Genomic DNA, 24515 nt, shown 5'->3' with positions numbered 1-24515 from the left:
CAGACATCTGATGATCTCCTTCGTATTTGCGTCCCATATGATGATCTTGCCATCTTGTGCCCCACTCACAATTCTGCTTCCATCCATTGATACAGCCACTCCACAAGTTTCACTAGCGTGTCCTTCAAACGAGTGTTCCTGTTCTCCTGTTTCCACGTCCCAAATTCGAACAGTCTTATCGCGGGATGTACTTATAACTTTGAGTTTATTCCTGTTTTTTGAGAACAACGCTTCTTCTGCCCAATCAGTGTGCCCTCTGAGCGATCTGATTGGGGATAGGGATGGCTCCATATGATCGTTGGCAGAGTGGTTGTGGGTTAGATCAGTCGAGACAAAGTAGATCAGTGTTACTAGGCCAAAGCGATCAGATGGTAGTAGCCTAGAAAGTTCAAGGACCGGTAAGGATCGAGCCGAAAGAGCAGGCGCTCATTGCACATACACATACTTAGAGCGCCTATGGTGTCAAATAAATGTGTGATCAACGGTTGTGTGTATCGTGCATCGCCTGTATCGGGTTACCATCAGAAAGTACAGGAACATCGATGATTCAACTTGCACAAAAGGGTACACCTTTCTAGTCTGGGCCCGAGATAGCTCTTGCACCAACGACTTCCGACACATTTAATAGACTCTCACAAGTGTGCTCTGAGACATGTCTTGAATGAAGCGTCAACCAAAGTGTTCAAACTGATGAGAAATCGACGCACACTGGCAGCAACCACGCACTGCTTCTCGCAGCACCAACTAATGTTTATGCCTTCCATGATGTGCCGAAGGAGAGGCTAAAAAGAGAGAGAGCGAGATGATCAGCCGGGTAGCTGTCATCCGAATCGATGAAGATAGCAAAATTTAAATGATTGCAATTGACGCACTATCATGTATTAGTCTATCAGAGTCCAGACGAACCAGCAGGACGCGAAGCACGTGACCGCGTTTGATCATCGAGCTTAGCGTTCGTCAAGCCGTCTTGTTGGGCCATCGATGCTCAAAATGAGTACTGTACTGTTTAGAAGTAGACCCCCTCGCCGACATGGCGTATCATTCAGAGTCATTCACGGGCCCCGCTTATTACCAGTCTTATTGTAGTATATCTATCATCGACTCTGAATTCAAAATAATGAAAGTAGCTTAGCTGAGTGTACCCGTAAGGTAGCCTATTATATACCACTTTCATCCCGGTGACATGGTATTCCTTCTATCTGCGTCTCCTTCAGTTATAGTTATCCCTCCCGGTCGTTGTGGAATGGTGGACCGAAGTATGCGACTGCGTTCCTGACGGGGTCGTGACTCGTGCGGCTGCCCGATATCTATATGAGATCAGCCGACACTTAGTACTTGACTAAGTCACCTTCACCCAGCTTCTCTCCAGAGATTGACTTCAAAGCGTCTTCCTCTCGACTGATAATCTTATCGCCACTTCGACTATTCTCAATCTCCACCCACTCAGATCTGCATTCTATACAAGGTCAACGTGCGGAGATTCAGAGCAACGAATATGAACACCCACATGAGATAGACGGCCCGCTCGCGTATATAAAAGAAAACCTAGGATGCGAACAACACTAGTGCTGAGCGGGGCCCGTGACAGTCCGAGTCACAGCCGTGCCGAACAGGAAAAGAAGGCACGAAGAAAAAAATACCCGACTTAAGTGCTTAGTTCCATAATCTTTCGACGTGAACCGACCTCATGACGTGGAAGGCAGCGACTCAATAGTTATTTCTGTCAATGGATTTAATTGCCCTGAATGTGAGTCATGCGTTGTGAACAGCATATTTCAAGGGGTAGTCGGTATAAGCGATACCTGCATGGTATTAGATCATGAAAAATGACCTTGATTGCTATCAGTGGTTGAGCGTCGATGCTGGTCCGAAGCTGAGACTTAGAATCATCGTTTGATCCAGCAAGATAAGATCTTTCTAAAAATATAATCAAGTTAGAATGTGCATCATATATAAGTCTAGCCGGAACTCAGCTGAATCGCCGTTTGATCCAGAAAAACACTAAATGAGGTTACTTTAAAAAATACGATCAAGTCAGAATGTGTATTATAAGTCTAACCGGAACTTAGCTGAATCACCGTTTGATCCAGCGGAACGAGGGTTACTTTCAAAAATATAATCAAGTTAGAATATGTATCCTAGCCGTGGTCCGCCGATTCCTTGCGTGGATTAAGTTTGAAGATACGACCAAAATACGAACGCACCACCTTGAACTGCCTATGTCAACCGACAGCGGTGCCCGCTCCCATGACCGATGAACTAGGAGTATCTGAGAAGAGACATCTTGACGATCGTTCCTTGAATCCGTGTTCGAGGCAGCAGACTCGGTGATTGAAACTATCGGGTTCCATTTCACATCGAACGTGCACTAGTCCGTTAGACAAGCCAGGAACAATACGATCACAATAGACTCCACGGTCGGGCCGAACATTTGAATGAAGAAGGAAAACGACAACAAGAGTCTCGGAAGTTGCCGCGAAGCCTGGTATGTTTCGTCTCGAACAACGTACCACGCCACACGAGAAATTCGAAAGTCGTCGAAAGGACGGCTTGATGAAAGGAAAGGAATCTGATAAGAGGGACATTTATATGTCCTAATAAACACATCGGACGAGTCATCCTGCATCCAGACATTGAATATCCCGTTGGAGCTGAGATCATATATTGAATCAGGGAGGATACTGGCAGGGAGGACATCAGCAGTGAAAACCGAGCTATTATTGTAAGCGATAAGTCTGGGTCGACTAGTCGTAGCAGGGTAGTGTACTTACCTTCTGCACCTCGGAATTCAAGCACTAAGCCGCGGGAGAATCCAGAATCTGATGTAACACGGCGCGGGGGATCTACATACTAAGTTCGAGCGACTAGTCCTAGCTTGGCGAGCTCCAAGTCCGACAAGAATAAGTATGGCCTTCGACTGGTGTTGTACTGTTCTAGAACTGGACTTTAGTTTCCGCACTTCGAAGTCCTAGCCGCGGATATTCTATTATCCCAAACACATCTTGCCGCACCATATACGTGAGGGCGCCTTCTAACCCCCAGACCTTCGATTATCACGTGAAAAAACGGGGGAGATCTAATCGTAAAAAGTTAAAGTAATGGTCTCGCCATGAACGATCGACACGAGGATTCATCCGAAAAAAATATGCGGTATACGCACTACTACGGTGTGGCGCAAATCAGGAATCATGTAGACGGTTATCCCTTATATAGCGATGGAAATGGACATTAACATTGAATATTTGGGTGATCGAATCTAGAACGGTACGTACGTACACACATTCGCATCCGTGGCGCAGCGCCGTGTAAATCTTCTCGTAAGAAGTGGGCATGGTGGTGGCGGCTGCAAATCCACGAAAGACGTCAAGCGGGAGTGCCACAAACTGGGGGATCTGCGTTGCGAGTCTGATCATGACGGGATGCGCGGGGTGGGGATGTCGAGAAGGAGGAGTAAACTAGAAGAACTCACGATTGGGTATAATCCATCTTTACAATATTAATCCAGGTTTCCATCCATTAGTGCGTTCGAAATCGAACTGTCAGTAGAAGTGTCGGAGTGAGGGACTTCAAGGTGGATAGCGATACTATTTTGGGCCTGCGCTTTCCAAACTGATGAGTCATGCCTACGCCACCCGACAGCTTGAAGATATGAATGAGGACTAGACTAGAGACTAGAGTGGCGATTATGAACGACATTGTCAGGTGATGAATGAGAAGTGACGGGCGAGGGAATTAGAAGACGAACATGGGCTAGAGTCTAGAGAAGAATGCGAAGAATTATTATAGGTATCGTTTCCGATGGTCCTACGTACGCGTGAACGGATCGTTCGTAGAGTGACTGGAAAGACGGGTTTGCCGACTTGGAAGGCCGTGTACGACAGGATGTAGGACATAATGTTCCAAAGACGTGCCCGACACGGAGTGCGTGGGGGCGCGGAAATGAAAGTTAATGAAGGGTTACCTACAGAGGTGCTTATCTCCCCGTGTAGGGTCGGTGAAGATGCAGCTGGTGTGAAGTGTTCTATAGTTGGCTTGAGATATCATGGAAGAAGCGTGGCGCAGACCATCGCGTATGTTGAGGGGGCGGGATGCCGAAGTGACGCGAAGGGGTATCGTGGCGACACGGCACCTGTCACGTGAGCTAGGAGACTTGAAGCGGGAATGGAAAGGTTAAAATTTTAGAAGGAGTGTATGAATTGATGATGCGCGCACGGGGAAGTATGCAAGTATTTAAAAGATGGGCGCACCAGGGGCGGGGATGGACGGCGAACACGAGAAGGACTCCCTTGAAATAGTAGAGAGAGCGGTGCTAAAGAAGAAGTCGCGGAAGATGGTAGTAAGGAACGAGCAGTATGACCATGCGGTATTCGCAAAAATTTAAGGTGTGACGAAAGAGTTGGAGCGAATATGCTGATATCTCGGGAGAGGTTGGACAAGACGGATCAAATTTAGTGGGAGAAGCATCAGAGTCGTAGCGAATTGAAGTCTGAGTGGATACGAGGAATATGTTTTATTGCACAGATTCTCTAGTGAATTGAGGACCGGGGGCTGTGATTCGCATTCTGAAGCATGTGCACTCGAAGAGGGCTGACCGGTTAGTCATCGAATCGATGGCCGGACCCGCGGAAACAAAATTTAGGGTGGACGAGCTATGATTGGGTGGCGGTACATTATCAAGTACTTACGGGAGTGAATAAGTTAAATAAGGAGCGGCCATGTGTTTACTTTTCATTTCCTTGTCGACATCGTCTCGTTCTCGTTCGAAGCATTCAGGCCACTGTTACAATGCGTGTGCTGCAACTCGTTTACTGAACGATCTACCTTTATAACGATACACGAGTGATCATATCTCGACGGCGCAACTCTGTGATTGGACCCGGTGATTCGCAGAACCCGGTAACTTTGCATAGAACAAACGCACGCTAGGGGAGCTTAGGAACCTCAACCATCTTCCAGGACGACCAAGCGTGGATTTACTCTGGATCTTAATCCCAAGACAAACATAATTGTCTGATTCCGACTACCCCTACTAGAGCTATCAGCATCTTTCACGACCAAGACACGATATACGAATCCGAATTGCGTTTAACTCTATTAATTCAAGACATTAATTCAGTCGGCATGTCTAACCGCCGGACGCCAGCTGATGTCCATCAAACTCAACCCGCAATCCCTACCTCCGGATGTAAGTCCCACTATACTATCCACTATTAGCATTTATTCAATTTCTATTATATTGAATAGCGAGCGAACAACTACAAGATAACCAGCCTCGCGCTCAAGGACATTCCCTTTCTTCTTCTTCTGCTTCTTTCCACCAATCCACTTCCGTACCACCAACTACAGCTGACCAGCAGTGGTTTCCAGCATCTCAGCAGATGATCGTCACCAGCTCTTCCTTCTATGACCCTACTCAGGCCTCAGGCTTTACAGCCCACCAGCCTTCCATGAACGTCTGGAATGCCCAATTCACAGGTCCAGGTACCGAATACTTTCCCCGACAACACCCGACATACCAGCAGCCGTATGATGCCTTTGAAGGAGCAGAGACGAGCCAGTATTCATTTGCTCAAAACCAAGTTAGAGAGCAGCAGCAGCCTGAGCAGCAGCGCCGCCTTATACCCACCCCACGGCGCTCGGCACATGGTGGTTCCCGGACTTCTGGATACTATAGGCAGAGGAGCGCTGAAGGCCAGGTGAGTCTTTGAATCCCCCTATCACGTGATCGAAGCGACTCTCGAGGTGCTCTTGGAATTTCCCTTACGTTTTTCGTTCATTGATCCCCTTTATCTTCACTTTCTTCATTCCATATTTCTTTTGTCTTTCTCCTTCCTCTCTCTGATGCATCCTTTCCAGCAACACGCAGGTCAATACTCACAGCTCCCTTCCGTTTCTCCCAATCCTCCCTCAACCCATCCTTCCCCTCCTCAGCCCTCTCAACAGCCAACAGGCCAAGCCCTCGCTGCACAGCGTACAACTGAATTAATCGCAAGTCAATTCCCTCCAGTGCAAGCCGAACAGCAGTACCCGGCTCAGCAGCCCCAGCCCCATTTCTCGCCCCCTCCTACCCAGTCCCAATTCCAGATCCAACAAACTCAGTTCCCGCCTACTCCACAGTTTCCCCAGAGTCAGGCTAGGCAGCAGAGTCAGTTTTCACAATCCCACCATCCTCGTGTCCCATCGCAATCGCAATCGCACCCTCACGCTCCAACGCAATCGCATACTCACGTCCCTTCGCAATCTCGTGCCCACCCTCATGTTCAGTCGCATACCCAATCGCAACATCAGATTCACGCTCCTCCAAATCCACCCCGACAGTCTCAACACTATTCGGGCCCATCAGATTCCTATTACCTTCAGAGCGATATGTATTATGCAATCAATACGCAAGGGAGTCAGAGTGCGCCTAGCCTTGTGAGTCTCTTTCTGCCTGTTTTGGATTGGGATTTTTGGATGGTGGCGTACCCAAACATGTGTTAGTGGGTACTGCCCCTATGCCTTGTTCTTTTTTGGGGGTCGGTATAGACAAAATGGCGTTCATATGCGCGACCGTGTATGGATGCTCCCCCTATACTTTGTGCCTGGTTGTCGTTAGTCTCTTTCCTTATTCTTCGATGATGTCTTGTTCGGTTCCATTTTTTACCCGGTCAAGCCGGTTCATTTTTTCAGATACCGTTGGACGGCATAGGCATATGCGCCAATGTATGGGTACTATACCTTGTGCCTCGTTACCTTCTTCTGTTTCTGAGTTCAACAGCATACGTGGACATGCATATATGCGTCCATATCCACTTCACACCTCTCTTTTGTCTTTATTCGCGCTGACGATCAATCGTTTCATGCCATCCTCCCATTGTTCTACTCCGCGGCACGGGACATCCTTACTTCCTCGATCATGCCCGACTTGCTATCAACGTTTGAATTGCTGACTGATTAACAGCACTCGCACACGCAGAGTACTGCCAATCTTGTGGGTGTCTTTAACGCTTCGTATTTTTGCGCCCGCGCAGGGATGTTATTTCTTTCACTATGCTTCGCGCCCTTTCTCATACTTCGTGCCTCGTTTTTCTTCTTTTCTTTCGTGGCACTGGTCTGTTTATGATGTGCCAGTATGGGGTGCAATCTGCGCCCATATTCCTTCCGCTATACTCCGTTCCTCATCATTCTCATCTTTGATCTTGAATTGCGCTGACGATTAATCATTTCACGCTACCCCGCCCTGTTCTCTTCCGCGGAACCATCTAACATGAAACATTCTTATCAACTTCCTCGATCACACCCAACTTGCGATCACTGCTTGATTGACAGAACTCGACCCACGCGCATTCGACGTCTCCCCACTCGCCTTTTGCAACGTTTGGGCCTCATACGCCACCTGGAAACTCGCACACGCCTCCTAGTGATGGTGGTGAGTGTGGTTTTCCTCTGTTTTGGTTTGGTTTGGTTTGTTGTGTTGTGTTTTGGTTTGTTGTGTTCTTTTCTTTTGCTGTTGTTGTTTTCATTTTCCAATGGATAACGTTCTCTCGATTATCAATCATGGCGCAGTTGCACCCGAACACGTGGTGCCATGCTTATTGGGCTCAGACGACTCTGGAAGCTCTTGACAAATTGTCGTTGAGGGACCAGGTTGTTTCTGATCGAAGAACGAAGAATGTTCTCTCAACTTTATTTTGAAGCGGGGTCAATGCTTAGGGTTATACTATGTTACGTTGTTGGACTTCGTGAACCCCTTCGGGATGCAATGAGTGCTTGCCTAGCACTCGCCTCACCTTCTCGTTTGCTGGAACTTGCGCACGGCATAGGATGAAGTGCTCGTTATAATGATCTACGCATCTTATATGTAGCTGCGCTGACGGCATCGATCACCTCGTGTCAAAATTAGCGCTCCGGCACAGTCGATTCATTGTACCCGAAAATCATCTCTGTACTTCTATCTTTTTGCTACCATCTGTTGCGGGGTTCCGTGTCTTCTAGCCTGCATCATACTGACATTTATCTTTTCTCCTCCGACACAAACAGGCCCCATACTTGGACTCCCGCGCTCACACGACTCTGTCTCTCCGGCCTCGTACGCAAGCCACCCTACGTCATCCTCATTCGACGATTCGTCTTCGGGGCATCCAACCTCGTCTGTGGGCTCGGGTAACGTGCACATGACTTCACAGGGCATGGGCCATGCTGCAACTTCGTCGATCTCGACTGTCACCCCTGGGTCGCCACCAATGGTCGCAGCGCCACAGCAACAGCAGCAGCAACGTGTACAGATCCGTCAGCGCCCAATTATGCCTATCACTGCGGCAGCGGCAGCGCCTCAGGCAGGTCCTGCACGGCCTCCAATCGTACCGAAGCCGCCCGCTCCTCGCCCTGCAACAAACCGAAGGGCTCGTGCTCCAAAGCGACCAAGGCCATCGACATCCCAGGGCGGTGAGGGTAGGGGTGGGGACAGTGATGATGATAGTGATGACGATGATGTGGTAGAATGGGCTGGACCATCTGTGCCTCCACAAGGCGCGGCTACAGGGGTGGTGGGTCAACGCAAGTGAGTGACCTCGTACGCTTGTTAAATCGGGAATAGTGTGCTGATCGGGCTGTGTTTTTTTTACGTTTTTCTCTTTTTCTGTTTCCTCGCTTGCTTTCCGGAATCGTGTTTCTGCAAATGGCTTGGTTTGCTGAACCTCGTGTGGTCACTAAACTCATCTGTGTTGGTGCAACGGCCCTGTCCTGATATCGTGCATGCTCGATAACGCTGGCTTCATTGGCGAATACTCTGGTTATGTCAATTGCTGGCCTCGATATCAACCAACTCGATTAACATTGGATTCGACTCCATGTTTCTGTCTGGTGACTGTTTAACGGTGTTACTGCGGCCAAAACAACCGAACTAACCTGGACGTGTGTATGACCTTGATGGCACGCATGATCTTGTATGCTGGGCGGAACATTGCTTTCTCGCTGCGCTCCATCCTTATGTTGTGGTTCTGGTTGCGGTGCTGTCTTTCTTTGTCACGCAATTTCCGCTGACGTCGCGCTACCTGCATATTGACACCTGTCAACTGCGTTAAAACTGCTCCTTCTGCTTACTCAAAAATTGCTGGTTTGTGATTGTGACACTATCATTTTTTCATTCCGGTCTGCGATGCGCGCTGGTCGGATATGCTTTAACTTGTGCACTTCCATGTTTACTCGTTCTTCCTCACTTTGTTGCCTTTTTCATCGGTGTTCCTACCCTTGGTGCGGATGGCTATGTTCTGTGTTGATAAATCTTTCATCTTTCCATTCCAACCTTCTGTTGCGGCTGATTTCACTTGGCGCAATGGCTTGGCCCTTTGATCTGCGATCGTTGCGGATATCCTACTGCTGAAACTTCTACACAACCTTGTTCAATTGACATGTAACCCGAACCGGCTATCGCTGCTGTGCCTACTACTCGCGACTCCGGCTGTATTTTCTGTCTTTCCGCTCCGGCTACATCTGTTACCGACGCTAAACTCTGTCGCCGACTCGACGTCGCCGCACCTTCTTCCGCTGGCCTTGACTTGCTCTAATTCTGTGCCCTGCTTCTCAATTTCATCATTCTACCGGTTTGGCAACCCCCGTTCTGCGACTCGGCTATATCCACGTTCTACACGCTATACGAACGTTCTACACGCCTTCGTCGCCTGCCTGTACGGTGTCTTTGGACGTATCACCTCGTGAAAATACACGCATCGACAATGATGATGGTTTTGCTTGCCTAATCGACTTGCTTCCCGTCCGGCGCTTGTGCCTTGCCCCACATGTTTCATCTTTTCGGTTCGGCGATACTTTCTCCGCTAACTACTGCTACGTATCTTCTACCTCATCTATCCGACTTTGCGCTCTCACGGATGCCACTGCAGAACTGGAGCGTGTACACATTGTAAACGTCTGAAGGTACGTTATCAATCTTTTTGCACTTCCATTCCATATATTATGATGTTATGATTGATTGCTTACCAAATTCACGTTCTCCTATATACCATGAATTGATCTTTGCAATCTACAACACGATGCATTTCGTCATGAATTCATGACGCCTCCGGCCTACTCTGCTCCGAACATGCATTGGTGTCTCATCTGCCTCGACGAAAACTCGTGCCCTCACTTTCGGACCCCCTTTTGGACCACCGCTTCTCCTTTCTGGGGCTGTTACGGGTCCTTCACACGGCATCATTATTGCTGTTGCAACTGAAATATGTTAACCTCCGGCGATGGCTCGTAATTCTTCACACCTGCGGACTTCCATCCACATCTTCTGATATTACAAACGTTATATTCGCTGCTCGGTCCCTATCCTCCACTCGGCACTACTCGAATGTGCGAACGTACCCCGCACATTTATGCGCCGTATTGCCGGCCCGTCCTGATCACTTTGATTGTCGGAATTTAACCTCCCGAAATGACCGTACCCCTGGCCTGGCATGGATGTCATGTGATTACCACTGACTTCGATTGAATGATCCGCACATATTCGTTCGATCTGTTTGCACTGGTCTCCGGTTGACGTTACAGATGAAATGCGACTTTCCGGATGGAGCTAGTACTTGTAAACGTTGTGCAACCGGAGGACACCCTTGCATCGTAGAAGGTCGTAAACCGAGGACAGCGCCAAAGTAAGTCCCTAACTCGTTCATCTGATTCCAAAGCGACGATCATCCTTTATTTATGTCGTAACTTCTCGTTCTTTATTTGGAACCGGTGCATGCCTTTGTACCGACTATATTTTTTACGCTTGTCTTGTCATTGGCTGGCCTTCCTGCTAAGTCAAATGGGATATGACAGCCCTGAACTCCAGCATGGAGATCTGGGCCGACTTGGAGAAATCTTCTTCATTTTCGGACATTTCATATCGCCATTTTCTTCACACTTTCCGTTTCCGCTATTCTCTATTCGTCGTTCATGCTGCGAACCAAGCACAAATCGTGCCAGTCTTGCATCCGGGTTGTGTTTCATCGCATTCTCCTGTTTCCTATTTAAACCTGGTTGCTTTTTGGTCATCAGTCATTCCCACTGTTTTCTCTCTGTTGACTGTTCTTCGTATGCCCCGTTCGCGATCTTCATCTATTGATTCATCATCGTCGTCTTCATCTTGTGATACTGTTTCATCCACGATGTCACAATACTCATACAATTGTCCCCGCGTTAGCAAACGAGAGTACCTCTTGGCTCAGATCCGTCACAAGGATCAGATCATAGAGTCTCTGTTGAAGCAGGTGGGTCGTTTATCATGGTGTTTCGATGTGTTCATTCACTGACGACCTTTGTCGAGCAGTTGCACAACCCTTACCTTGCGACGCCACTTTCGGTTGCATCCTACAAAGCAGCTACATCACCATCTGACAGTGACAACATGAATGTTGTTGATTGGCTTGATCGTCTGCAGGCTAGTCTCAAGCAACCAGGAATGGCCTCGCCTACCGACCCCGACTTCCTTCGCAACTTGCGCAACCCCTCTGCAGTTACTGTGGATGATTCTGAGGAGGACGATCCCGACGCTCAAGAGGGTCCCGTCGAAGAGGAGGACGTCGAAAAAGTCAGGAACTCGCTCCCTGATGCTGCTGTGCCTATTGGGCTGCTCGCAAACTTGTCTTTAGACAAGGATAAAGATAAGGGTAAAGGTAGAGGTCGCCAAGGTGGTAACACTGGTGCAGGTGGAACTAACACGAAACCTGAAGACGACGACGACAATGTGGTAAGTAATTACTGTCTTCATGATGCTGGTCCCGTGTTTATGACGGTAATTACTTGTAGGGTGTGGCTAATAAGGAGTACTTCTTGCCTGGTAAGATGCCATCGTGGAACGACAATACATGCTGTTTCTAATAACTTAGTAGGTCCAGCCTCGAACCTGAATATTCGCAAAAACTTGGTGGAACAGCACACACCGGAAATAATTCTCCACGGACTTGTGAATAACGCTGACGTCGAAAAGCTTTTCGATATGTAAGTTCACACAGTTCGTTCTTTGCATTCATTCTCCTGACGCATGTCCGTCAACACAGATTCTGGAAGCAAATCAATGTAAGTGTATGCTTCCAAAGCTAGGAGGATGCTGCGACTTATCTAACTTACAGCCATTCATTGGCCTCCTCGATCCCACGTTACATACATCTCAATCCATCTTCCAAAGGTGTCCCTTCTTGTTCACCGTTAGTACGTAATCATTCTCTTCACATACTTTGATAAATGCCTGACTTGAGATGCACAGTCTGCGCTATTTCTTCCCGTTATTACAAGGAAAAGTCCGAGATCTATCCTGTTGCTATGCACTTTGCAAAGCATTCCGCAGCTAACGCGCTCATCGATGGCTGGAAATCTGTCGAGCTATGCCAAGCTTACATTCTTATGAGCATTTATGCTGTCCCAGCTCGCAAGTGGGAGGAAGACAGAAGCTGGTTGTACACAGGACTTGCCGCGCGGTATGCAATTACACCTTTTCTTTCGTTTCTAGAGCTTATCGTTGTCACTCTAGGATTGCTACCGACTTGAATTTGCATCAGGTCTCTACGACACAGCCCCAGACGGAGCGGCAGGAACGAGAGATGTTGAATCGCGCTCGCGTGTGGATGATATGTTTTAACATCGATAGATCGACTGCTACGCAGTTTGGCAAGCCTTCGACGATTAAGGAGGATTATATCACTCGTCATTCCGCGGACTGGTACAAACAATCTCGTTTCAGAGATAAGGTGTGTTCCAATATATGGTCTCGTTTCGAGGTGCTGATCAGTCGTACTGAAGTTTGATATCCACCTCTGCGCTTATTCAACGCTTCTTCGCATCGTGGGCCGGTTCCATGACGACATTTTCTCAGACCCCAACTCGCCAACCGGTTTAAACAAGGTTTGCGCCCTTCGTTGACGTCTACTTCGTGACTAAACCGGCCTTGCAGGGTATAAACTTCCTTCAGGTTACGTTAGAACACGATCGTCATCTTACAAACTATTTTGAGGAATGGACTAGACGCTTTAATGAGGAATCTGACCCTGGAGGTACGATTTCATTCCAGAATATAGTCAAACGCGTGCTCATCCCTGTGCCTTAGATCCTGGAAGCGTATTCCGCTGCACTCTGCTACCCTTGTAAGTTCTGTGTGTTTCAATCTGCTGCGAGACAAGCTGATGTGCCTCTAGCTTGGTCAGCTATTCACGTCTTGTCATGTACTCTTTCGGATTTCAACACGCCTTCCAACGCGGCATGGAGGCGAGTGACAACGTCTTTCTTGATAAGGTCAGTACTGTTATGGCCCATATCTCAAGTCATCTTACCGAACTTCATGCAGTGTTTCGACTCCGCAAAGGTCGTCATTAAGCAAATGATCGAGGTGCTGGCACCTAGCGGTCTTATGCGCGCTGCCCCTGATGGTAAGATATTGTTCTAATCGGTGACGCTCTTGGTCTCATGATATTCCAAGGCCATTTTGTCTTTGCGTCTTTCGCCTCTGCATTCATGCTCAAGGTGAAAACTTACATATCCAATGTGGCGCCGTTCTTACCTCATGATTTAGCTTCTGCGTCCTGAGTTTGCTCAACTGTTGACCCGTCAGATGGAGGATGAGATCTTCGAACTCATTGGCCGCCTGATCACGACGCTTCAAGATGTTGCCATTGACGAACGTCACACACCACGCCTATATGCTCGATTCCTCGCCAGCCTTCTTACGAGACATAGGAAAGGTGGAGGCGCTGTTGGTGGGCGTCTTCAACACGTTCCACCTCAAAGTCAAGTTTCTCATCAACCTGAACCTCGTAACTTCGCCTCGCAATCTTCGTTGTCATCTTCAGGAGCAAGATACTCTGGTGGGCCAGCGCAAGGCATGTCGCAGCAAGGACGCGACCATGATTCCATGCAGATGACTCTCAACCAAGGCACTTCGAGTTCTTCATCTCAGGCATCCACACCTCCTTCTGCGACTCCCGCGATATATTCTGAGGCCGCCCACACTCGCACCCAGTCGAACCATGGAGCTGTAGATAGTGATATGGATGTTGGGATGGCAGATGTGCTTTCAGAGAGCGGGACATTGGCAGCTATGCATGCACTCAATGATGCCTGGTGGAGTAACATGATGATGCCAGGGTATGTTCTGTGTTTGTTCTTCTCTGCGGCGTGACTGATCGATTTCAAAGGTTCTCCTGGCCAGAAGGACCACACTTGAACGGCGTCGCAGAAGTTTACAATCACGGAATACCAGGCATCCACACAGGCTTTGGAGGGTATACAGCCGAACCACAGCTAGCAATGTAACTTTTTCGTCCGTAAGACATTCGGTGATATAACATCACCGAGGCTCAGAAATTTCTCTTTGGTTTCATACAGCGCTACTGTATCCATGATCTTGCTTTCACTACTGTACACTGTATACTTAGTAGTCATCCATGTTTTCTGTTTCAGAATCTTACGCACCTAGACAACATCATATCTCATCATCTTGACTCGAGCTCTAACGATGCTTCGAAATATTATCCCCCAAGTTTTGCAGTGTTTCTCGCGCATAGCGCGCTCGACAACTTGAACGTTCATAACTGATGCTGACCATCACATCAATATAGAATGTTTGAACCATAGCAATGTTACAATCAGAAGCACGAATGGAAGGGGTAGAAGTTGGTGAGCGCGGCATACCCCCGAGGCCTGGGCTCTAGACCAATTAATGCCGCTTGCCAGTCCAAGTCGGACACTCGCCACAATCGGCAAGGTGTATCACGGAACTAAACTAGCCCTTACGAATATTTGAAGAGGCCTGGACTAGGAACGGGCCAGGGACTCGGTATTGGATTAAAAGACTCATATTAGTTATTAGTTATTAGTTATAGATCATACCTAGGAGCGGGGAAGGACTGGGTAGGGTAATAGTCAGGAAAGTATACATAGATCCGTAAAATAAGAGAGCTCACCTCAGTCTTGGATCAACAGACTGAGGGAGATTATTCGACGGGGAGAGGAATTAATACGCTGATTGAAACGGGGAATCCAAGGTAAACGTGTATGAGGCGTGGAATGAGAGGTGATTGCGTATGTAAAAAAAAAAGGATGAGTACGTACGAGAATGATGTCAAGAGTCATATCTTAACACTAGCACCTTGATCATTAATCTGGACTGCTCTTCCGATGGCATTATTATTCTTCTCCTCTGGGCCCTGACACGGCCTCGAGCCTCCGGAATGTGAACTTGGCTGAAGGGAGGAATATTTACATCTGACTGATAATTTGGAATTAATTCTGTTCTAAACGCCGATGCCCTCTTGCAATGATCAAACTTGCGTCATGTTGAGTCATGGACTGTCTTGGAAAACAAAGGAAAACGTACATTGTACGATCCGGGATCCCATACATTCACTCTTCCTGTCCAACACGACCTCGACGTAAGGCAGGGACATTGTCAGTAACTCCCCCTCAAATATTATCTTCTCTTTCTCGATCCATCCCAGGCTCTCTCGGTGCTGAACAGCTAATCGGCCCGATTATATGATATGCATACCCACATTCGCACTTGGGCCCAGAGACCTGACCGTGTCGATAGCAGGAAATGCCAGTGTTGTTCAATTCTGCCTCTCTGTTGCCCGTGCTCGAAGGGGCCCATTATCTCAATGGTATTGTTGGTGTCATTCCTAAGAACATCTACATCCAGGACTGCAAGGTCAATAAAGAAACTCTTGTCATTCGACTGGAAAATTTAGTCGATGACACGTGTAGTGGCGGAGCTGAATCGATGGATGGATGATCAACTTGGGTTCGCATTGCGAATTAGATATAGCAACCCTGGAAAACAGTCGCGCTCAATCTTTTGCTACGAGGATTTTGGTAGTATTGACCTCCGCAAAGGCCCATGAGTCGGCGGCGCCACTCATGGTCGGACCGTCCATGGTGCAGTCTGGCATTAGTAGCCAGGGCCCGGCACGTTGCAGTCACACCGATGACGCCCCAAGATACTGTCTGTAGACAATATATTCCACTTGACCATCAGTCGCGATATCAGAGCCACGGTAATAGGAAATAGTTCCAGCTCTTTGCTGACAAGCCGCTTCGCTAGAGTTTAGAAACTGTCGATGGCATGTGCACGACCTGGAGTGGTGCGTGAGAATTTACCTGTCGAAGTGCACGTGTGGGTTGTTCTCAATTCCCTGTAGAATAACCCATCTTCAAATATTCCACATTACATTGTCTGCCTAGGGAGAAACTACTGCATATATAGGCCGACATGTTCAGACCTTGGTGATTGATTCTCCGGTTGAAGTCACCAATACCAGTGTACGTCCAAAAATATTGTATAAGCCGACACCTACTAGGTCCCGGTATGAGATCTAGAGACTTGGAATATCGGCCAGCAGCTTCAGCCTAAGGATCAAGGGGACGTATGTACATACCTCACAGTGCATTATTCTGCAAAAGGGTGCTAACTAATTGGCAGACACAATCATCATGATGGTAGTATATTGTTACTGTATCCAGACGTCTAACACTCGACTTGCATCTTGGTATCACGTCCTGCATGATACACGATCTTTGTAGGATATTGATAATCGGGGTGACTCGCTTAGCCTTTCGTATTCTACCAAGGCGACGTGCAACAGGGCTCGCTCGTAGCACCACTGCAATCACTCCGCTGTCACATTGCGTTTGATGACATGTAATATGTTCCTTGATACTCATGACCGTGACGTCGCTAACAGTGCACAGATCTCCCAAGCTCGTATCATCAATTCTACAACATATTTCACCCACTCCTGAGTCCTCCATCTCTACTCCCCGAACCGACATCCATAGATTGATCGTGTCAACAGTATTGACATGATCTTCGTGCATCCATTCGGTTTGCGTCGGACCTTGGTCTGTCGAACTTGGTGCACTTTACCCGCGAAATTATGCTCCGCACCCTCATCGTCCCACGGCTGAATGAGAGTATTCTCCAGCCGTGTTCAATTATGCAACAATTTAGTTCCTATTCGCGAATCGCATGTCATGATAATATTCACATATACGCAGACGATTCAGTGCGGCTGTTGAATCGCAATGATTTTTGCGCCTTGGACTTCGATGCTGCCCATGGCAGAATGGAAATTTATGGCGCCATGGACAAGATATCTGGCCATTCATCGCCAACTGAAAATGTGCGCTTTAATACCCTGTCATTGAGCTACCTTGAACTGGCGGAAAGTGTGAGGCACAGCTGCAAGTCACTCATTCATGCTCTAGGTCGCATTGCGCCGTTCCTGGAAACCATGGAGATAGTGTATTTCAAGGCATGGCCATCTGACTATTCAAATGTTCACTTCCTGCCCCGTTTGGAAAACTTCACAGCCTCATCTTGTCAGTCCCAGGGGTCATGAACATTCTTCGTAGACGAGGATGCGAACAACGGACAGTTACTAACTTACGAAAGCTTGTCATCATGACATCAGTCACCTTCAAAATACCCCGACTCGGCCGGTGGGCGTCTTCGATCTTTGATGATACACAGGCTTGATCCAGGCTGTTCACTGGAACGTTGCCCTGTTCTCGAGACACTTATTTACGTATCTTCGACGAGTTCAAACATTTCCATTTTCACTTCGCACGATTCGCTTATCACTTCGGCAATGATAATGTCTCCTTCGGCATATATCTCATCTCGAACCATCTTGCCATAACTCCCGAGCATGATGCCGATTTGGCACTTACGACTGCGAGGCTCCGAGCCGTTCGCTAGCGTCACAGGCCTGCAAAGATGCTGGAATGTCACTGACCCGGATAGTTCCGGGCATGCTATTAGGGCTGGGTCTCCAGGGGTAGGATAATCTGATGATCTCATGTGCAATAGCTATATCAGCTATTTATTGTCCGCTTGCTATTGGCACGTCTGTACTATGTAGTAGTTGGACTTTATCTCTATCCAAAAAGTCACAACGTTTCAACTCTAACTAAGTATCATTCGTATTGAATTTTCGACAGGGCGACTAAACCTCCCGATACCAAACTGTGGGACCAGGACGCCCATAAACATCTGACTCCAACGTTGCGTTGATCGCACAGCATGTACACTAGTCGTCGTATGGATGAAGTTTGGCTCTTTCCCTTCTTATGTCCTGCCCAAACATTTTATCACTGCATTCATGCAGGGAGTATCTCGGGCCGCTCAAGTTAATCAGCATAAATAAGTGTCAATAACCAAGAGGAAACGCATGCTGATCTTTCAAGTAAGTCAGACGACTGAAGCGAGGGTAGTAAGAGTCCTCGCAGACTTTCCATCGTTTTGTACAGTACTCCCAGAGCAAGATGGAAGAACATGTAAGATAGGTATTATTGCCGTCCTCGAGAGAAGCAGTGATACACGTGAGAAATGAGCGGGAAGTAAGTATTTGGCAGCGTATGAGCGGAACACCTGTGACGCGTCTTGTATAACCCATTTTAACTGGAGGAGGGAAAGAAAACATAAAGAAGAAGATATCTCACAAAAGATGGAAATATTGAGCATGAGGATGCCTCGAAAAGAGGCAAATCATAAAGGGGGGCATGAAGGCGATTGGTCATAGCTTAAGCTCAGTAAGAACTCTCCGGGCGAGCATTTGGTATTGCCAACCATCGCCACCAGCCCTTCGGAACTGTATGCCGTGGAGTGGCAGCCAAGGAACCTAGGGAAAGTTTGTCAGATGTTCGAGACGATGACGAGGAGGAAAATCATACCTTAATAATGTTAATTTCGAAACGGACTGAAAGTGAACTGGCACCCATAGATTCGAATACTTCACGATCGACTTCACCGGTAGGGAAAGGTGCCGGCCGGGGAGTGTGCGGCTGGGGTGTAGCAGCAAAGTCACGGGGTATGGGCGGTAAGACCTTGCCTTTTACCGGTGTTTGCGAGCGGAATGGATCACGCTGTTCCTCTTGGGGTGTCCCCGGCGTGAGCACATTGGCTTCCTGATGCCGAGAATTATCCGCTGTAATGGTGTGGGTATTAGAGGAGACATTGAAGAATGAAGACGATCCGCTGCTAGGGGTGGCACTTAATGCAGTCCCAATCGATGGCCTGTGAGGGAGCTCTTTCTCTAAAGGAGCTTCCTGCTCTTTTTCCTTCATACTCTCCCTCTCCCTCTCCCGCTCCTTAGACTTCATACCGAAAGACATCTTCGACGCTTTCTTCACAAGTGATCGAGGCGTAATTCCAGTTTCGTTGGAGCCACCAGAAGCAGTCCGGCGGTGATGACTAGAGCGTCCTTGGACCTGAGTTGATTCGGGGACAGATGAAATGTCGATGGAGGGTACATGGATGCACTCAAAACCACACCGTGTCTCTCGATATTGAACTTGCATTCGGTCCAGAACTTTCTTGATATCAGCCTTGAGCACTGATGGCGGTTTTGTAGAAGTGGTTGCAACACTGTCGCACATATCAGCACTGTCCAAATAACCACGCGACTCGCGCTCACCTGAACAGCCCCTTAAGATGCACCGGCTTGAAGTCCTTATCACTGTGGTGTCCACTCTGCTCATCCTTGAAGCCATCGTCCTGATCAACTGCCTCTTGCTCAGCATTCTCCTCCACCTTCTCGGTTTGTCCAAAGCCACCCAAGCCAGTTGGACGTCCGCTGCTCGTCCCATAACCAGTCGATGGCCGACGATGTCGTCCGATAGTGCCACCGATACTAGGGAGCAAAGATCCACCAGTGCTACTCCGGCGCTCGTGCCGAATCTGACGACCTTGGGGATCAAGAATGGTGGCAGCTCGCCTGTGCACGTTCCCAAGAGGCTGGCTCTGGCTAGCAGTAATAGGTTGAGGCGCAATGATGGAGGATCTGCGTACATCGACATCTGCGCCCCGCTTCCAAGACGATTCAGCAGGCTTCTCGCCATCATCTCCCGATGATCGCAACGGCACAGCGCCTAACATCGTCGTCCGCTTACCAATACTCCGTTTATTATCATCACCCTTCCCAACCAGAAGCGTGCCAAACCTGCGTACGAGCGTTGCGCCAGCTGATAACGGGCCGTCATGTGTATGTGCACGATCCCCTGCGGACAGAACCTTATCCTGGTCCGTAAATTCGGCCTCCAGACCAGCCGATTGAGAGCCCTGCTCCTCGCCGTGCTCGTCCACACGACTTTCGCCACTAACAAACCCTCCACCCCATCCGCGGAGCGCAGTTGGTCGCTGGCTCATGCTGTGGCTGCGGCGGTGAGTGGACGCAGGTGGAGCACGCGGAAGTGCTGTCGCCGGCCCTGGTGTTGGCGTGGGCGGTTGGGAAATTTCGACGCGCTTCGTAGCAGGTGGAGGTAGCCCCGAGTCACGCGCTCTCACTTGCCCATGGAATGCAGCAGAGGTTGGAGAAGCTGCTGCAGATGCTGCATCGTAGGACATGTCGGAGTAATGCGACGTCTCAGGCGCAGGAAGGCGCGGGAGAGGCATGCCGTAGTCTGCTTTACCAGACGCAGAGGTGGCAGGCTGCTGTTGCTCCTTCTTGACAGGAACAGGTTGAGTGAAGGTATTAGCCGGGTAGGGGGGTGGTGCAGAAGCGTCAGTGGCGGATGCATTGGCTGCAGTGGCCGATTGAATGGAAAGCTGGGAGCTGGCAAAGCGCCCCGGGCCATAGACACGTTCACGCTCCAACTTCTCGCGGGAAAGGTAATACATTGTGACCAGTGGATGGAATCCCTGCGTTGGGTCAAGGGGATCGCGCGCGCCATCGCCAACTGACAGAAGCGACTGAGAGGTGGGGGGCGAGTGAGAAGGAGTGGTGGGTGGCGATGAGGAAGGGGAGAACAGCTTCCGGCGATAAAAGTCGAACCCAGAAAAACGTTTTGACTTCTTTGATGGACTCATTGAAGAGTCATTCTTGTGCGCATTCGCGGCTGACCCATCGAAGGATATAGCAAGGGAGGAATTAGAAAACTCGAGACGGTTGTTTGCGCCATTGCGACCACCGCGCTTGCGGTCCCAAGCCTGGACCGCGCGGGCATAAGCGTCAGATTCGAGCACCTTTCGGAGGTTCCGTTCGATTTCCTCATCAGTCCCAAATTCGAAGCCTTTCATGCCTTTGATGACCTGTTTATCAAGGTCATCAGGTCGGAGCGGATCCCGGTGTACCATGTGCGAGTCAGGGGGACCACTGAAGCCACGAATCATCCATGGATGCTCAAGTACCTCGGTCAGCGAGGCACGCATAGCAGGGTTAGTGACAAGCATTCGGGAGAGTAAGTGCTTGCACTCTAGAGAATTGATCAGTGAGTATCATGCTTCACAGCACATTTCGGACGCACCTGCACTTAACCACACAGGATACTCGACTAGCCCGCGCTTAATTTTAGCATGCAGTGCTGGCATGCTCTGATCGTCGAAAGGCACTTTGCCACATACGAGCACGTAGAGGACAACTCCAAAACTCCACACATCAACCTCTGGTCCAATGTAGACCTTTGCATTAAGCAGCTCGGGAGCCGCAAAGTATAGCGAGCCACAAAAGGTCGACAGAGTGGAACAAGGGTCGTAGAGATTAGACAGGCCAAAGTCGATTATCTTGATGTTCCCTGTTTCAGATATGAGGATGTTCTCGATTTTGAGATCTGCAACATAAACAATGAGAATATGAGACAATACAGACACAGCAACAACAGACCTCGATGGACCACATTGTTTCGATGGCAGTAATCTAGCGCACTTCCTATCTGACGAGCGAACTTGCGAGCGACACGTTCCCGCAACCGACCGTGACTGATAATATAGTCGAGCATCTGGCCACCGTTCACATATTCGAATACCATGTAATAATGATGTTGATGGACGATCATCTCGCGCATGCCGCAGATGTACGGGTGATGGAGAAGCATAGAGAGAGCAGCTTCACGAAGAGTGCGTATCTCTTTCGAAGCATCTTTTGAGGCCTGTTTTGCGACTGCTTCTGGAGTTGCATTTGAACCATTTGGCTGTGAAGCCTGCGGATACACTCGAGGGAGGATTTTGACAGCGAGCTACGAACAAGAACCAGGGTGTTCGAAGATAATTCATCTTTGATATGAACGCAGCACACACCTTCTCTTCCGTGATATTATGAATAGCCAACTTGACTTTCCCCATGCTACCAGCTCCAAGTGTCTTGGTCAAGGTGTAGTCACCAAGGATGCGGTGTGAGCTTCGACCCTGTTTGCTGGTTGAACCATCTCTGATCTGACGGTGTTTTGAGTCTGTAGTCTGCTGTCGTTCGCGGTCTGAAGAACTTGACATTGGAGTTGTGGTGCCAAATGCCTGCGGAGGCATGGAGACTGGGCGGGGCCTGTGAGACGTAGCTTGCGACCTTGGAGAGGGTAAAGGGCGTGGAATAGTAGTATTTTGCGTCGTGGTCGCCGTCGTGACGGTTGCTTTAGTTGTTGTTAACGGCGTTAAAGTATGTGACCTTGCTGGTGGAGGTGATGAAAGAAGCTGTGGCTGATGAGCCGAGGGCGGTTGCGTGATGGCCATATCAGACTCATAACCTCCTGCGTGCGACGGCGTAATCAAACCAGTTTCTTCAGGCACTTGTCCTAGTGGCCCTGCCATAGATGATGGGTAGAACGCTGCCATGAAGGTCTCTAACGCCAACCTATCGTTTTCAAAGGCGGTGCTCACGATTCAGGCTAGTTAGTAGAACCGCCTCCGAATCAACGTTTTGAAATCACTCAGGGCGCGGTCAAGCGTCTATGTTCGCAAACGGAGATTTGCTCCCAGTTGAACAATTGCTCCTGATTTTCTCATGTATGTCTCATCGTGTCTCATCACTACTTAAGGTTCTAGTGCCAAGAATCCCCCAAGTTCCACTCGAGGAAACAATCCCAATGGCCAAAGGCTTTTGCTGGCTCTTCGAACTGAACTGAACGGTAGCGATGCCAACCACCACAACCCCGATACACGCATGAATGCATGTGAGGAAGGAAGAATAAAAATTGCTACAACAAGCTTACCTTGTACTCTCAGGCTGTCGAAGCGCACAAATAGCACATTAATAATATTTACTCACTCTTTGCAATAATAGACTATCAGAAGCAAGAAAAATCCTGCTTCCCGCGTCTGCCGCAGGAGGTAAGAATATCAAAATCAACACCGAATGTTACTTCTGACTCTGTTCTTGTACAGACTCGGATAACCACGTCACTGGATGACGATTGAACATGGGCCAAGGAGGTAGGACAACCTATAGTAAAGGTGTGAATTAACTAGGTACATGAATGTCTCGCGAAGCAAACTCACCAGAGACAGCGCTACAGTACAGAGTGCGAACGTACTCATTGTTATCATGAGAGAGCTGAAGGCAAACCCAATGATAAAAGAGAGGAACTGCCAGAAGATATCCAATTGGCTAAGCGCAGCGGCAGCGAAGGGCACGTACTGTGCTAGTGATGAGTACCACGCGAACGATGTCATCCGCCGTCTTTTGGCCTTTGAAGTCCTATATTTTTGTATGGTCAGCTCCAACCCAAAGAACCAAAAAAACAGCACCCCACTATTCTGCCTTCCACCAGCTCCTGTATGGTCATGACTGTTGTCTAGAAAACTCAATAATGCTCTTGAGTGTTAGCAATTGACACGAGATTCGTGTGAAAATGTTGCCTATCTCGACAGGACCCCACGACGGGCCGCACATACTCATGTTGCCGGCTTTGGTCTCCGTAGTCCTATGTAGATCAGTCTCGATCGCATGTGCCAAGGCCCGGATCATGCAGGCAAAAATATCAGGCTCACCTAAAGTCTAGCTAGCTAAGCCCTTTAAATTTTGAAACATACACAGCTTCAAGTAAAGAATTACCCTCCCACAAAGCAGCACGCTCCATCTAGGACAGACGTAAGCACTATTATGTACATGGTCTTGACTTATCATCAATTTGCCCACAGACCACCTGGTAATGACTCAACACTTTGAAAGCTTTGAAGTTTTCCCGTCCATATCTAAAGCTACAACCCGACTAAGGTGCTAAAAATAGTGCCTTCGTGAGTCGTTGCTGAGCGCTGAAGCGCTGAGTGTTGCCACTCGCCTACCCGGTTTTGTTTTTCGGAATTTCCATATATCCGAGTCCTAGATCACCTTCAAGTCCAAGTTGTGGGTTGCTCATACGCACTACGTTGTTGCATACTGCTTACTTGCACACCGAGTATTGATTCCCCGCTAGCTGCGAGTACAGAGTCATTACCAGGCCCCCGGGCTTATCGCTGGCAGGCGATGTGTACCGTATGGTCCGTCTAGATGAGTCTGATGGCAACTTACTATAGCGCTAAGCGGCTCACGCAGAATGCGAGCGTCACGGTTAGCCTGCTTCGTCGAGAAGTCCGACCTGGGGGTTCAATAACCTCAATTGCACTTACAACTGCATGTAGCAGCCTATTGAAGTATCTGCCCCAAGACCTATCCCAGGAAAACAAGACGTACCCGTCTTGACTCTTGAGACGAGTAACCGACATTTGTTTTCACTAGAATGATACTTGTCCGAGAATGGGACTGATACTTAGTAGGACATACAACTTCAAGCAGAGCATTGCCGTCTACGAACCTTTTCAC

The 24515-nt window shown here is 48.6% G+C and overlaps 6 protein-coding genes across 6 annotated transcripts; 2 read left to right on the top strand and 4 right to left on the bottom strand.

The window, feature by feature from the left end:
- Nucleotides 1–1775: 1775 nt before the first annotated feature.
- On the bottom strand, nucleotides 1776–3413 carry HD556DRAFT_1309384 (uncharacterized protein; the record flags this gene model as incomplete). Its single annotated transcript, XM_041300283.1, has 9 exons — nucleotides 1776–1802; nucleotides 1832–1917; nucleotides 2079–2104; nucleotides 2205–2368; nucleotides 2511–2569; nucleotides 2772–2843; nucleotides 2960–3044; nucleotides 3161–3204; nucleotides 3281–3413. The coding sequence occupies 9 exons, from the start codon at nucleotides 3411–3413 to the stop codon at nucleotides 1776–1778; spliced, it is 696 nt and encodes a 231-aa protein (XP_041158949.1).
- A 1708-nt stretch (nucleotides 3414–5121) lies between these two features.
- HD556DRAFT_1444576 (uncharacterized protein) lies at nucleotides 5122–8543 on the top strand (the record flags this gene model as incomplete). The annotated part of the gene is made up of 5 exons (XM_041306803.1): nucleotides 5122–5185; nucleotides 5245–5696; nucleotides 5857–6414; nucleotides 7309–7408; nucleotides 8020–8543. The coding sequence occupies 5 exons, from the start codon at nucleotides 5122–5124 to the stop codon at nucleotides 8541–8543; spliced, it is 1698 nt and encodes a 565-aa protein (XP_041158948.1).
- A 233-nt stretch (nucleotides 8544–8776) lies between these two features.
- HD556DRAFT_1309382 (uncharacterized protein) lies at nucleotides 8777–10652 on the bottom strand (the record flags this gene model as incomplete). Its single annotated transcript, XM_041300282.1, has 7 exons — nucleotides 8777–8861; nucleotides 8887–9032; nucleotides 9198–9331; nucleotides 9976–10018; nucleotides 10067–10176; nucleotides 10348–10434; nucleotides 10466–10652. 7 exons carry the CDS (start codon nucleotides 10650–10652, stop codon nucleotides 8777–8779), a joined length of 792 nt encoding a protein of 263 aa, XP_041158947.1.
- A 162-nt stretch (nucleotides 10653–10814) lies between these two features.
- On the top strand, nucleotides 10815–14265 carry HD556DRAFT_1444575 (fungal-specific transcription factor domain-containing protein; the record flags this gene model as incomplete). The annotated part of the gene is made up of 16 exons (XM_041306802.1): nucleotides 10815–11231; nucleotides 11291–11710; nucleotides 11770–11800; nucleotides 11853–11961; nucleotides 12021–12039; nucleotides 12093–12171; nucleotides 12227–12437; nucleotides 12491–12707; nucleotides 12760–12861; nucleotides 12911–13010; nucleotides 13064–13100; nucleotides 13152–13248; nucleotides 13301–13382; nucleotides 13433–13476; nucleotides 13526–14097; nucleotides 14148–14265. The coding sequence occupies 16 exons, from the start codon at nucleotides 10815–10817 to the stop codon at nucleotides 14263–14265; spliced, it is 2655 nt and encodes an 884-aa protein (XP_041158946.1).
- A 3817-nt stretch (nucleotides 14266–18082) lies between these two features.
- HD556DRAFT_1380277 (uncharacterized protein) lies at nucleotides 18083–22666 on the bottom strand. Its single transcript, XM_041303225.1, has 6 exons — nucleotides 22022–22666; nucleotides 21609–21960; nucleotides 21253–21555; nucleotides 19425–21201; nucleotides 18682–19375; nucleotides 18083–18629 (listed from the first exon to the last, which is right to left on the bottom strand). The coding sequence occupies exons 1-6, from the start codon at nucleotides 22547–22549 to the stop codon at nucleotides 18525–18527; spliced, it is 3759 nt and encodes a 1252-aa protein (XP_041158945.1). The 5' UTR covers nucleotides 22550–22666; the 3' UTR covers nucleotides 18083–18524.
- On the bottom strand, nucleotides 22667–23584 carry HD556DRAFT_1380273 (microsomal signal peptidase 12 kDa subunit). The gene is made up of 4 exons (XM_041303224.1): nucleotides 23467–23584; nucleotides 23352–23411; nucleotides 23213–23299; nucleotides 22667–23156 (listed from the first exon to the last, which is right to left on the bottom strand). The coding sequence occupies exons 1-4, from the start codon at nucleotides 23497–23499 to the stop codon at nucleotides 23073–23075; spliced, it is 264 nt and encodes an 87-aa protein (XP_041158944.1). The 5' UTR covers nucleotides 23500–23584; the 3' UTR covers nucleotides 22667–23072.
- Nucleotides 23585–24515: the final 931 nt, after the last annotated feature.

This window comes from Suillus plorans, assembly GCF_016647745.1.
Source record: "Suillus plorans strain S12 chromosome Unknown HD556scaffold_37, whole genome shotgun sequence".
In the NCBI taxonomy this organism is placed as follows: Eukaryota; Fungi; Basidiomycota; class Agaricomycetes; order Boletales; family Suillaceae; genus Suillus; species Suillus plorans.
This window is presented reverse-complemented; position numbering and strand designations above follow the sequence as displayed.

Excerpts from the sequence above, each read along its gene's own strand:
- HD556DRAFT_1380273 (XM_041303224.1), bottom strand. The coding sequence starts at position 23,499 with ATGACCATACAGGAGCTGGTGGAAGGCAGAATA. Across the intron at positions 23,412-23,466 it reads AGCTGGTGGAAGGCAGAATA|GACTTCAAAGGCCAAAAGAC; the intron begins GTGGGGTGCTGT and ends ACAAAAATATAG. Across the intron at positions 23,300-23,351 it reads TGGTACTCATCACTAGCACA|TTCCTCTCTTTTATCATTGG; the intron begins GTACGTGCCCTT and ends ATCTTCTGGCAG.
- HD556DRAFT_1380277 (XM_041303225.1), bottom strand. The coding sequence starts at position 22,549 with ATGGCAGCGTTCTACCCATCATCTATGGCAGGGCCACTAGGACAAGTG. Across the intron at positions 21,961-22,021 it reads ATAATATCACGGAAGAGAAG|CTCGCTGTCAAAATCCTCCC; the intron begins GTGTGTGCTGCG and ends TCTTGTTCGTAG. Across the intron at positions 21,202-21,252 it reads TCCTGTGTGGTTAAGTGCAG|AGTGCAAGCACTTACTCTCC; the intron begins GTGCGTCCGAAA and ends TCAATTCTCTAG.